Below are 14,495 nucleotides of genomic sequence, written 5' to 3' on the forward strand. Positions count from 1 at the left end.
AGTAGTGTAGGAATTCTGATTTTTATCTACTATGATAAGAATAACTCAGGTAGATGTCTAAAAGGGGATGTGGCTTCAGACATTCTAATAGCATGACATACAACACTGAGCTGTCACCGACTGAGGAGTGACAGAATACCGCTTTTCACCTCCATTAGTTAGCCCTGCCCTAAGATAGCAATTCCCTCTGAGTTGCTCATGTCTTCCAGATAATGCTGCAGCTGCACTAGCCTTCAATCTAATTTTCCCAATAAATTCTGTCTCCAGATAAGAGCAACCATTTCAACATTGAGGATACTGTCCTCCTTCAAAAGGGATGGAGATATACAGAACAAATATAAGTCAGTCTATAAAAAGCCATTTTCCTGACAGGAAGAAAAGACATAACATGAACTTTGGCCAAAGGTAAAGCATCAGAGTCCAAATTTCAGCTTCTTTAACTTATAAAATGGAACTAGTACTACCTACTTTAAAGTTGCTGTGCAGAGTAAAAGAAGACTTAATATACAGTAAATGTTATAGAAAATGTCCATGGTGCTTAATATAAAACTGTGTGCTTGCTGCCAGCTTCCAGGCCCTCTGAAGCATTTAGAATTCCCAGACTAGCCAAGTCCTTCAAAGTAAACGGAGGACTTGAAGTTGGCCAGTAATCTGCCTCCGAATGAAGTTATTTCGAGAGAAATGACCTCACTTGATCTACCTTATAATTTTCTGAATTCCTAAAAACCTCTTATCTCCTGACTCCTGCTGGATGTAGGCCCACTTACTCTGGCTTGTCATTTGGTATCCATGTTTCAGAGGTTCTTGTCTGCTTGCCTCTTTAGCCTCCAAGTCCTGTTTCTGTTGTATGATAGTATCTCTGCTGTGCCACCTTCTAGTTCTTCCTGTTTCTAATTTCTATTTTATTTTAGGTGGTACATAAATTTTGGCCAAGGGAAAAGTTCATTCTGTGCTATGGTGCTACTATGACTAACCCAGAAAACTCAAGTTGCTGCATTTCTAGATCCCTTTATCACCTTTAGACAATCTTCCATTGTTACCTACTAAATGCAGCCCTACTTGAGGACTTTTAAGCAGAGATTAAATGAGCACATGCCATCCTTGTCAGATGTTAGATTCAACAAAGCACTTGAGAACCACCTGATTTTCTGAGATCCAATTCATATTCCTAAGTACAGCACTCAACATAGTGAACTGACAAGGCTTAAGAGAAACCTTATAAGCATCAAAAAATACATGAGTGGCCGTTATGTAAAGCACCATCTATAATCATAAAAAGCTATTTATGCCCAGACATTCATTACACAAAAAGTTACTTTCACTTGATGATACTGCACTCTCTAACATAGGGGTGTCGAACTCAATCAGAGAAGGGGCCAAAATCTAAAATCCAGCCTAAATCGCGGGCCCAATGGTTTACTGAACAGTCATAAACTGACAATGTCATAAACTGACAGCGGAGTGCAGTGATGACAGTGCGGTGTGGGCCACATTGCAAGGCCTGGCGGGCTGGATTTGGGCCTTGTGTTTGACACATGTGCAACACATCCGATGGCTTTAAGTAGGATGGCTTTAATTCCCTTTAAGCTATTCTTAAGTAGGACTGATTAGGGAGAAGACATAAACATAAAAATCAGGTAAATCAAATTAATCCCCTTGATGGTCAACAGTCAAGCCCACACAACTGGACTGCCTCGATACCAAGGAAAACTAACCGGACAGCCAGGGCCAATTTATGAGTCTGATTTCACTAGGACCGTATTCAAATGGAAGCAAATTCGTTAATGGGAGATGGAAATGGAAGCCACACAACAAAGGAAGTTGGTCTCACTCAACTGTACCAATGCACAGGAGACGGTAACAACTAATTCAATACTAGTTTGTAGGAAAAAGAAAAAAAGGAAAAGAAGAGAAAAAACCTACTTTGTTTTTTAAGTTGTTCAATTTGTTCTTCCTTTAAATCTAATTGCTCTGTGAGTCTTGATGCTGAATCCAATGCAGCATTTGCTTCATCCAAACGTTCCTGAAGAAGAAAAGTTCATTAAAAAGCAGCAGGTAGCCCTAGCTAGTTTGGCTCAGTACTATAGAGCATCGGCTGCAGACTAAAGGGCTGTGGGTTCAATTCTGGACAAGGGCATTATCTCAGTTGCCTGAGGGAAGCAACCAAACAATGCATCTCTCTCACATCCTGGTTTCTCTCTGTCTCTTCCCCTCCCTCCTACCCTCTCTAACAATCAATGGAAAAATACCCTCCGGTGAGAATTAAAAACAGAAAACAAACAAACAAACAAACAAACAAAGCAGCAAGTAAAGCCCTGGCCAGAGAGCTGACAACTGGTTAGAGCATCATCCCAATATGCCAAAGTTGTGGGCTCAATCTCCAGCCAGGGTACATATATACATACATAAATATTTAAAAAATAAAAAGCAGCATGTAAAAACTATTTCACAAACAGGGCTATTAGACTTCCTAGAGTCATCAAAACTTTTCATTTCTGCTGATGACCTTGGGCAAGATGAAGCAACTAAAGTGTGAAAGACAGAACCCACACTTTACAACACAATACTCTGTTAAGAGGAACTAATCAGAAAAGAGTACTACAAAAAGACAACATAGTGACAAAAGTTAAAAAAAAAAAAAAAAAAAAGGCCGAAACAGGTTTGGCTCAGTGGTAGAGCATCCCTCTGCAGACTGAAAGGTCCCAGGTTCGATTCAGGTCAAGGGCATGTACTTTGGTTGCGGGCACATCCCCAGTAGGGGGTGTGCAAGAGGCAGCTGGTCGATGTTTCTCTCTCATGGACGATGTTTCTCTCTCATGGCCGTTTCTAGCTCTCTATCCCTCTCTCCTCCTCTCTGTAAAAAACCAATAAAATATATATATATATTTTTTTTTTTTAAAAAGGTAACAGTACTGAATAAAAGCTACAAAAAGCAGATACAGAAAATCAAGAAAGATAGTAACAAATGTTCTTTTTAATTTCTGTAAGCCTGATGGGTATAAAGTGATGTTACATCATTACTTTTTATTTCCTTAACTACTAGTGAATTTGAGTGTTTTCTCATGATTACAGGACAGCTAGATCTGCTCTTCTGTGAAAACCTCTTTACATACATGTGATCTTTTAGATTTTCTTACAAGAAATTTAATATTTTTAAAAATATTACCCTTTAATTTGCATATTACCCTTTAATTATATAGGATACTGTTTTACAGCCACTCAATAGTTAATAATTTCAAAACTTTATAGGAAATATGGCTTTACCTATTTGGAATATTAATGAGCCTGAACAACATAACAGATAAACAAATTTTATTTTCCACTAGTGTCAATTTATGACTTAGAAAAGTTTATCCTAAATCTAAAAGCAAGTCACTTTGGTGTCTTATCTGTTCATGAAGGTTCATTTTATTTACATCTTATGATTTTTGTATATATGAAATATAGCATAATAATAAAGATAAAAATATTTTAAAGGATTATTCTGCAAAAGAAAAATCTAATGGGATAACATAAATTGCATCATAAAAAATAATATTTTCAAGGGAAATTATTTCAACCAACCTGTACTGATATCAGTTTTCCTTCCAAATTTTCTGCCTTTTTCTTCCATTCAGCTCCAAGCTGTTTGTGCTTTTCTAGTTCAGCAGAATACATAGCTTTTTCCTCTAAAGAGGAAAAAAGTTACATAGTATTTTGCAATTGTGTGATAAAATTAGAATTTTAAACCACTAGAAATTTTAACAATTCAACAAAAACATTTCATATGTCTCAACAATTATACATGCCTTAGTGATAGGGTTAATGGAATTAAGGTAATGAGATCAGTTTCCTCTGCCTAACTGCTTCTCCAGCTTGTCCATCTTGCAAACTCTTCCCCCCCTCCAGAACTCCACCCAAATATTTCCTCTTTGGCAAAGCTTTTCCTATGGCCCCAGTACCATATACTTTGTACACATGTTCCGTTTAGTATTATATAGAGTAGATCTAAAATCTTATGTTTAAAATTCATTTCAACCATGAGTAACCCTGAAGGCCTAAATATGTACAAATTTAAAGTATGACTAAGGCACAAAACTAGAACTCTGTTGCTTCATTAGCCTCATATCCCCTAATCACCCACTTGCCTTCACTAGCAGTTAATTCATTGCCAGTAATTACTGAATGTATGAATAAACAAATGGATGGGTGAATGATCTAAGGGGGTAAATCGGAGGATGAGAGATAGATGTGAGAAAGCATATTCATTTATCAGGGTAAAACTGCTCCAGCCATTATTGTGTCTCCAAAAATTATTTTCCACCAGGACTAGAAAACATAATTACCTCAAAGTATAGATGAAGAGCTAAGAATAGGCTCATCAATATTTCAAAGGACAGCAGTTACTGATGATTAACTTTTTGAAGTGGATTCAACCTCCAACCGATACCTTAAAAACCTAACCATCTTTTCTACCAGTGCTCTCTCTTCCTTTGTATCCCCCTCATTATCGCGTGATAACTTATAGTTAGTTACCCAACACTAATCTTAATAGCTCATGACATACTAAAATAAATTTTAATAATTACTACATATAGTTTATGTTCTCTAGTCTTAATTATAAAAGCAGTCTAAATTAACTTGTTGATGGCTACTTATCTTCCCTCCCCAACTAGTGGGTAACCTTTCAAAGATATCCATATCCCCAGGCCTAATCTAAAATGGCACTGAAATAAGCCATAATTCCCAATAACTAGGATAATTTTTCTTCAGTGAGAGACTAACCATACTACTCACCTTGCTGGAAATGCTCTAGGACCATCTGCAGGTTGGAGAGTGATAGAGCATACTGCTTTACTTGTTCCCGAGACATAGAAAGCTGCAGGGCAGTCTCATCCCTTTGCTTGGAGACTACATTCAATTGTTCCTGCAATGACTCTACCTGCAAATTGGCCTGATGGCTTCAAATAAAAAAGAATAAAAGTCAAACTGTTTCTATTTAGGTTCTTTACAAGCTGAAACATTTTCTGTACATTTTGGTGGAAAAAATGCAAATTAGACTTCATAGTATTTAGATAACTTAAACAAAACGAAGTCTCGTTCCTACTTTTTTTATTTTGGTAAAATATATATAATATTTACCATTTTAATCATTTTTAAGTGTAGAGTTCAGTGGCACTACCAGTAAGTGCATTCACATTATTGTATAACCATCACCAACCACCATTCACCTCCAGAACTTTTTCATCTTACCGAGCCAAACGCCACACACATTAAACAACCCCCCATTCCCCAGCAACCATAATTCTACTTCCTGTCTCCATGAATGTGACCTATATTTTATTGCATTAAAGAAACTTGAAGAGTGCCTCTGATCTTTGTTCTCCCTGTTTTTAACCATCCTTCTTGTGAAAGTGACTCTAAATGGCAATCAATTTTACAGACAGCATTGCGTAAATAAGAACTGTCACCACGAGGAAAATTAAAAAAAAAAAAAATAGCAAGCAACTCTATGATGTAATTTATTATAAAATTCTAAGTTCTAAGGGCCCTTGGAAGGCATTTTGTCCAGCTTCCAATCTAATGAGCAATGATTCTATGACACCTCATGCTGTTAACATGTGAAGTCATGATGAAGTCACAGCTTTCCTAAGGTGAGCCCATAGATTAACTGATCTGTTTACTAGTTAATTATCTTTTACCATCATCTTTCTGTGTATTAAATAACCTCTACAACTGCCCCAAAAGATAAATCAGAGTCCCCTAAGAGATTTACATAGCACCTATCCAAGCTTATGTCATTGATGTACTTCCTTAATGTATAATTATTATATACAAAATATTATAATAGTCTTTCTTGGGTTTTTAATACCCAGTTAAATTCTTACTTGAGAAGCCTGTCAAAGTCCTTTTAGAGCAGCTACTCTGAAGAAACTTTACCCAGTAGCACCCTCTTGTGGAAAGAGCAGTAAATTGATAAACAGGAGACAACTGCCCTTAGATGTCTCTGAGTTGTATTCAATTTTGCTGGTTAGAAAATCACTCAAAGATAGTAAAGACAAGAGTTTAACAGATTACCACATGTTACTGTTGTTAGGTAGGTTTGTAGATATTAAACTATGTGTGTGAACATATGTTTGTGGGAAGGGTACAAAATAAATGACATCATTCCTACCCTTGGTAACCTTACATTCCATTTGGGTGGGAGAAAGTATAAGATGAGTCAACATTACCTGTACTCTAAAGTATAATAGAAGTGCCCTATTAAGACTCAAATTACTATTTGGGTTGAAAGGAAGTATCACACCAGGGTTTGGTTTTGGGTTTGAGGAGTGGGGTGGAAAATAAAGCATTCTTTAAGAAGAAAATGCTATTTGAAGAACATGTGGGATTGACAGAAAAACTGTTAGGATCAGGCCCAATTTCAGGTAGAAGAAAGAACATAAACAAAAAGTAGAAAGAAATAGAAAAATAGCTGTATCTGAATAACTGAATGATAAAGTTTGGATAATATAGGTGATAGTGAGAAATAAGACTACTGATTTTGGAAAAAGGAGTAACAAGATCATCCACTCAATGAAGGCTATTCTGGCAATTATGAAGGGTAAATAAAAGGGGGCAGAGACTAGTTTTAATTAGAGAAAAAAGGGCGTGAGTGGGGGGGGGGGCAATGGGGAGATAAGGACACATATGTCCTTAATCAAATCAATCTATCTATCTATCTATCTATCTATCTATCCGCCTGGTTTTTCAAAAGTTCTAAGAAACCAAGAGTAAATTCTTACTGACCCAGTTTAATTCTTCACCTTGCTACTTCCTTTACTCCCTTTTAGAGCCAAACCTTGTTCAACCTCAGATCATTTGATTAAAAATAAAATCACACAAATTTAATTAAATTAGTCCTTTAGGAGCTTGAAAACTAAATGAATCAGTTGGGATGTAAGCCTAAACTCCTAAATGATGAGAAGCAATTATTTAGGTAATGGTTAAGATTCCAAGAAACCTCACTTTGAATGCCAGATCTAGTTAAGAGTTAGACCTCAGTATGAAACCCCCACACACTGCCTGACCTCAGAAAGGTTACTAAACCTCTTTTCTCTAAGTTTCTTCATCTATAAAATAGACAAAATAAATCTTATAAGAAAAAAAATAAGGCAAAATATGAAAAATGCTTATTGGGTATTATAATCAAGATTTGTTAATAGTAAGACTAAAAAAGGGAGAAAGTTACCTTGCATTTTCCATTGCACTAGAGGATGAAACTAGCTTTTCCTCCAATGCTGTGACTTTCTTTCTTAGATTAGCCTCTCTATCTTCCGCAGCCAAAGCTTCACGGGTGTAAGAATCTTCTGTTTCTAAAAGATGGTTACGCAATCTCTCTAGTTCCTGGTTTAAGCGTAATTCTTTGTCACGTAAATGTTGAACCTAGATAGAGGACATTTCTTTATTTTTCTTCTATAAAATGCTCCCTCCCCCTCCACAAGCCACTACCTATTATCAAATTTCCCTCCAATTACTGAAGTGTAGTAACTGTATATTATTTTCTCATACTGCAAGATGTATTTATGCTAGGAAAAAAGTCTCCTGAAATGATCCTGAATATTCATGTGGAAGGTTTCTTTTGTAAGACCTCATGCCTGTGGCTATGATAGTAAATGGAATTACACAAAGATTAAATTTTTGTCACAGACTACTTTTTCAGTAAATCTCATTTTTTCCATATTTTATGATGGGAATTTTTTTCTTATATCCAAGATATGCCTTTGTTTTCACTTTTTTATTTAAAAAAAATCAAGGTATAATATAATTTCAGATGTACAACATAATGATTAGATCACGATTTTCACTTTTGAGAACTGAAGCAAAATGCATTCTAGGAGATCAAAATCCTACCATAGCACATTAGAGCAAGAATAAGCAAAAAACCGCCGATGAGAGAAATTCATTTTAAATGCTAATGTTGACAGTTTTCTTCATAATTATTAAACTTGGTGTTTGAACCTGTTTGTTTAAAGTGAAAGAATACCTCATTCTGCAGAGCAGTGTTTTCCATCTGTTTCTGTTTCAGGGCAAACATGACTTGATCTCTCTCCTGTTGAAATGTAACCGTCTTCTCCTGCATTGACTTAACCGTATTTAAAAGCTGATTTAACTCCCCTGTCTCGCCCTTTAGGAAAGAAATAACATTAGCTTTAAATAAAAATACATTTAAGAAAGACATTTCTTCATTAATTAATTTTAAAATATAGTTATCCATGTGAAGATCAAAAAAGGGAAGTCTGAGGAGCTGTCAGTCTAAAGGAGCCTAAGAACTCACGTGGTACCCTGGATGGCATCCTGAAGCAGGAGAGGGCGTTTGTTAAAAGTTAAGGAAATTCAAATAAGGTGTGAATTTATTTATTAAAATCGTTATTGTTGAAAGTATTACATATGTCTCCTTTTTCTCCCATTAACTCCCTCCAGCCGACTAAAGTGTGAACTTTAGTTAATAGTAATGTATCAATATTAGTTCACTGCTGTTACAAGTGTACCATAGTAATGTAAGATGTTAAAAATAAGGGGAAATTGGGTGTGAGGTATATGGGAATTCTGTACTATCTTTGCAACTTTCTAATAATCTAAAATGATTCTTAAAGAAAAAGTTCATTAGATATATGCAAAAAGAACTCAAAAGACACAGTCTCTTCAAATTTACCCTAAACAACATGTTCACAAACCCCAAATCACTCAAAAAAAGTGTGTGCTCACGTGTGTGTGTGTGTGTGTGTCCCCATTCATCAGGCATTCACAATTGTTGCTGGAGAAAGTAAGTATCAAGATGCTGAGAAATAGGGAAGTCATTTTATTTATTTATTTATTTTTTAATATATACCTTTTTATTCATTTCAGAGAGAAGAAGAGAGGAAGAGAGAGATAGAAACATCAATGATGAGAGAATCATTGATTGGCTGCCTCCTGCAGGCCCCACACTGGGGATTGAGCCTACAATATGAGCATGTGCCCTGACCGGGAATCAAACTGACCTACTGGTTCATAGGTCAATGCTCAGCCACTGAACTATGCCGGCTGGGCTAGGGAAGTCATTTTATATGTACAATCTAATTCTAAAGAATATTTTGGCAACAATTTAATGAAAGAAAGCAATTTTGGAATGACAGCTTGCTAGAATGGTTAGGAAAAGGAATGATTACATTCCATACAAATACAATATATTAAAAACAGCAGGAGGAAAAAAAAATAACCATTACAAAAATAGGGCCATGAGCCTGGCAGGTGTGACTCAGTGGTTGAGCATCAACCTGTGAACCAGGAAGTCATGGTTTAATTCCCAGTCAGGGCACAAGCGCGGGGTTGTAGGCTTGATCCCCCTAGTAAGGGGCGTGCAGGACACAGCCAATCAATGATTCTCTCTCATTATTGATGTTTCTATCTCTCTCTCCCACTCTTTTTCTCTCTCTGAAATCAATTAAAAAAAAACAAAACATAAAAAATAAAAATTCGGCCATGAAATTAAGGTGATAGCTGCAATTCTAGAAAGCACAAAAAGGTGACAGGCTATTTATAGCCTGTTTTAAATCTGCATACCTTATGGGTCTATTTATAGTTAGGTATCAGCCCTAAGACACTACACCCAATTTTGGTTAGTGAGCAATAGAAAGCTTCTGCTCTCAAGAGTCTTTTTCATACCAATTCCAGTCCAGCACCACAAGAAGCTAAGGCGTTATATGTAAGGGAGAACACCTCAACACTGTTAAGTGTACCTACTTAAGAAGGGGAATATTAAACAAGACTTTTCTTACTAAAGTGAAAACTACATGAAGCATTTCCCAAACCTTAATCTAGGATTCTAATAGAGAACCTAACTGGCAAAAGAAGTTAAATCATTTTGTATCTTGTGCCTGGCAGTACATAAATGCTCAAGAAGCACTAGCTGAACAGTCCCATTTCTTTTCCAAACTTCTACCACTGAAAATATAGAAATCAGAGTAATAAACACTACCAAAAAGCCCTACACAACATCTATCATAGTATGATGTAGTAGAAGGTCTTCAATACATTCTTATTAAAATCAAAATGCAAAAATTTAAATATAATCAAAAGCTACTGATGCTTTACATATATAACTGCTACAACCCTCCATTTTATTATTGAATAAACAAACCAGTAAGGTCAAAACATAGCCAAAGTCACACTAGTGACAGAGCTGGGATTAGGATATTTACTGAGCCTACTATGTGAAAAGCACTACTCATGGCTAACAGCTTTGAAAGCCTAGGTTGTGGCTGATTCATAAAAGTCAATTTAATGCAAGCATGTCAAACTTTTTAAAATACAGAATCACACATAGTAAGGGTAATTTCTAATTCCTGAAACTTCAGTTTTACACACTTACACACACACACACACACACACACACACACACACACGGTAAAATGTATATCCTATTGCAGATTGTCAAAGATGGAGATGTATTTCATAGAGCTTCTCTTTACATACAAAAACCTATGAAATGTTAATATTACTAGCAGCTACTAAAATATGCCTAAAATTTGGTTAAACTGCACGGACTTAAAATACTCTTGTAGCACATTTCTATTTTCTGAAAATATTATTACTAAACCTTTCCTACTTAACAGGCTCTAAAAGATTAACTCAATATTAAAAAATATTGGAAATAACTAGTAATTTGGGGGAGAAACTTCCAGATGACTCTGAAGAATATTTATTTAGAACAAAACACGACACCTTAATATAAGTATTTCTAAATGAACAAATTCATATTCCTCTTCAAAGATAATATCAATGGAGTAACGTAAAAAAGTCGTCTCTACCCGAACTTCCTTCCCTCAATACATAATACCCCACCCAGAACATACCTCTTTTTCTTTCAGTAGATGCTCAAAAGCAAGAGCTTTCTCCTTCATTGAGTGGCACTCAAACTCTTTTTCTTGCAACATCATAGAAAACTTCATATTAGTCTCTTGTAATGCTTGATATTCTGTTTCCTTTTCCCTAGTTTTTTCTACTATTTTTTCATTTTCCTCTTTTAATTTACAAATGTCCATTTCTAAACTTAATGTCCTCTCCTTCAGGTTTGTTACTGCCTGCCTTAAAAGTTCATTTTCATTCACTTTGTTTGTGAAATTTTCATTTATAGAAAGTAACTGATCACTTTTGGCTTTAATCAAGAGGTCTTTCTCTTTAAGTGACTTTTGCAAAACATCTTGTTTCTCCTTCAGCTGTTTAATTTCGGAATCTGTTTGTTTGTGTTCTTTTTTTTCTAGCTCTGAGGTGGCAGCGATTGAATTAGACAGTCTGTGATTATTTTCCTGGAGAGTTCTAATTGCTGTATCTTTCTCCTGCAGCAACTTTCTTAGCTCTTCTATCTCCTGCTGAGGAGCTTCACTTAATGTTTCAGACTTAGCTGCTGTAAGAGACTCTGCAGACTGGGAGGCAAGCAATGATCCAGAAGAGAACTGAGGTGAGATAATATCAAGTTTTCCTAAAAGAAGATCTTTGGTGTTGCAAAGCTGCCCTATGCTATGCTGAACTTGTGCTAGTTCGTGCCCAAAAATTTTGAGTTTGGTTTCATTCTGCTCATAGCTTTGGATCAGGCCAGTATAGTCCACTTGTAACTTAGAATTATTATCACTGTCAACCAGCACTTGTGCCTGAAGCTGGTGGAGTTCTTCCTGAAGCTGGGCTGATTCGTGCTGCATATTCTGTACTGTGGTCATTACCTGCTGCTTCCACTCTTCCATCTTCTTTACTTGTTGTTTTAATTTATCACGCTCCTGTAGAAGCTCCTCAAACTGATTACTATTCACACCTCCCACCGCATCGCTGGGGCTGGATGTTTGTAAAACTGTCAATAAGGTCTGACATTTCTGACTTAATGCATCTATTTCAATGTCTTTTTCTCGAATGATACGAGATAAATTCTGAACAGTTTCTCGAAACATTTCTTGGCCAGCACCTTCAAATTTAGTAGACATTTTCTTATTTTCATCTTGCAGCTTAAGGAGGGCTGCTTCTTTGGCAGCAACTATATCCATCATTTTGTGATATTCTGTTTTCAGATGGCTATTTTCCCTAGTCTTCTCATTCAAAACAGCTAATACTTGTTCTCTTTCCATAGCAAAGGCCTGAAGCTGCTGTTGAAGGTAAACAATGTCCTGGTTGTAGGAAACTGAAGAAATTCTAGCGTGGAGAGCCTGAATCTCCAAATCTTTCTGTTGGATAATTTGAGTTAGCTTCCCAACCTCATCCTTGGACAGCTGGTCAATCTGTTTGGTTAAAGATATATTCTTTTCATTTAGAAGTTTAATCTCTAATTCTCGTTCCTTTATTCCTTTAACTAATCTGTCAGTTTCAGCTTTAGATAAATCATGCTTTTCACTTCCATTTTCTATGTTAAGGCTCTGAACTTTTGTTTCTTGAAAAATATCAGAATTCTCTGTTTGAATACCCTGCCTTTGTTCATGCAACTGGGTTTTGATTTCTTCAATTGTTTTTTGTAAAGTCTTAATTTCCTCATCTTTCTCTAATAGGAGTTGGGTGTGCGTGACATTCATTTGCTCATGCTGGTATTTAAACTCATCCATTTCCTTCTTAAGCTCTTGTAAAGACTGAAGCAGTTGCATTTTACTCTGATTTTGATCTTCAATTATCTTTCGATGCTGTTTTATTTCCTCTTCAAGATTATCCTTTATTATATTCAATTGAGATATCTCAGATTCAAGTTCCGTAATACAGTCAAGGGTTTTAGGCTCAGCCACTGGTGCAGCTCGACTCTGCTGTTCCCTGAGTCGTTCCAGTTCTTCTTTTAGGTGATTGTTTTCTTCTTTCATGGATCCAAGATGTCTGTCTTTCTCCTCTATGGTTTGCTTCAAAATTTCATTTTTTCTTAAGGCTTCAGTATATTTATCTAACTCATCCTGGAGCTCTGAACTTCTCTCTTTAAGTCTTTCAATAAAAACTTCTTTCTCATTTATAAGTTGTGTTAATTGCTTCCTCTCTTCTAAACTAGATGACAAAATGTTCTTAGTCTCTGTATGATCAATACCTATCTGCTCAATATTCTTCTTGAGTTCTGCGATTTCCAAGTCTTTCTCTTGACTGAGCTTAATTAAGCGCTCATGTTCCAGCTGTAAAGTAGAGGCACTCAAGTTCCGTGCATTTGACAGTTCTTCAATGGTCTGCTCATACTTGTTTGCTTCTTCCAACAGCCTCTTTTCAGCCCGACACAATTCTGCTTCTAACTGTCCTTTTTCCGTTTTTAGAGTCTCCAAAATGGTGTTTTTTTCTAGAGAAATCTGATTGTTACCAGCAATAGATTCTTCCAACTGAAGTCTTAAGTCTTTACATGCTAAAACCAACTTTTCATTTTCCATTTTGAGATCAAAAGAAGCTTTCTTTAAATTTTCATTGAGCTGTTCTACTTCTGAAAGATTTTGCTTTAAGTTTCTGATGTCAGCTTCTCTTTCTTTAAGTAAGTCATCCTTAAGATTACTGTTAGAGTCTTGATTAAGAGGCTGAGTTAATTCACATCTGACTCTAGAAAGTTCCTCCTCCTTTTGTTTAATATGTTCCTTAAGCTCAAAGTTCTCCTTCTGGATATTTAAATTATTGTTTTGTGATTTATTCAGTTGATCTACTAAATCTTCTATTTTATCCTCTAGCTCTTGCTTGGTTAAATTCAAGTCATTTAGGACCAGTTCACTTTGAATTAACTTTTCTTTCTGTACGTCTAACTCTGTAGTAATGTTCATTTTATCATCTTCAAGTTGATGAACTCTCTTTTTTTCATCATTTAGATCTATCTTTAGTTTATTGATGATGCTATCTCCCTCATTTTGCTGTTTTGATAGCTGATCTTTTATCAAAATCATGTGCTGCAAAAAAAAAAAAATTAATTTGCATATTAACTTTAAAACATTCTCACTTTAGTACCTAAAGGCAATTTTATAAAATGTCATATACAATAGAATAATAATTCTCAGTTATTTCTAATCTTTTTATGAGACTGACGCGCTACCTACTGCGCTAACGAGGCACCTTCTAATCTTTTTAAAATATATATATTTTATTGATTTTTCACAGAGAGGAAGATAGAGGGATAGAGAGTTAGAAATATCGATGAGAAAGAAACAACGATCAGCTGACTCCTGCACATCCCCAACTGGGTACATGCCCTGGACTGGAATCGAACCTGGGACCTTTTAGTCCATAGGCCGACACTCTATCCACTGAGCCAAACCGGTTACAGCTATTTATAATCTTTTTTGAAAAAAATGTTTTTATTGATTTCAGAGAGAGGAAGAGAAAGAGACAGACAGATAGAAACATCAATGATGAGAATCATTGATTGGCTGCCTCCTGCACGCCTCCCACTGGTGATAGAACCTACAACTCTGGCGAGTGCCCTGATTGGGAATCGAACTGTGACCTCCTGGTTAATAAGTCAATGCTCAACCATTGAGCCATCCCAGCCAGGCTCTAATCCTTCTTAAAAC

General features: G+C 36.0%; 1 protein-coding gene across 2 annotated transcripts in view; it reads right to left on the reverse strand.

Annotated features, from left to right (window-relative positions):
• Positions 1 to 14,495, reverse strand: part of TRIP11 (thyroid hormone receptor interactor 11) — a 63,785-nt gene that overhangs the window by 20,773 nt on the left and 28,517 nt on the right. For both annotated transcript variants that reach the window (XM_084883794.1, XM_084883793.1), the window contains exons 11-16: positions 10,857 to 13,874; positions 8,006 to 8,146; positions 7,211 to 7,404; positions 4,777 to 4,940; positions 3,565 to 3,668; positions 1,924 to 2,023 (exon numbers count right to left, since the gene is read on the reverse strand). In XM_084883794.1, the coding sequence (XP_084739920.1) occupies positions 1,924 to 2,023; positions 3,565 to 3,668; positions 4,777 to 4,940; positions 7,211 to 7,404; positions 8,006 to 8,146; positions 10,857 to 13,874 (3,721 nt within the window). The remainder of the gene's footprint in view (positions 1 to 1,923; positions 2,024 to 3,564; positions 3,669 to 4,776; positions 4,941 to 7,210; positions 7,405 to 8,005; positions 8,147 to 10,856; positions 13,875 to 14,495) is intronic.

Source organism: Pipistrellus hanaki (genome assembly GCF_964339955.1).
Source record: "Pipistrellus hanaki genome assembly, chromosome: 1".
NCBI lineage: Eukaryota > Metazoa > Chordata > Mammalia > Chiroptera > Vespertilionidae > Pipistrellus > Pipistrellus hanaki.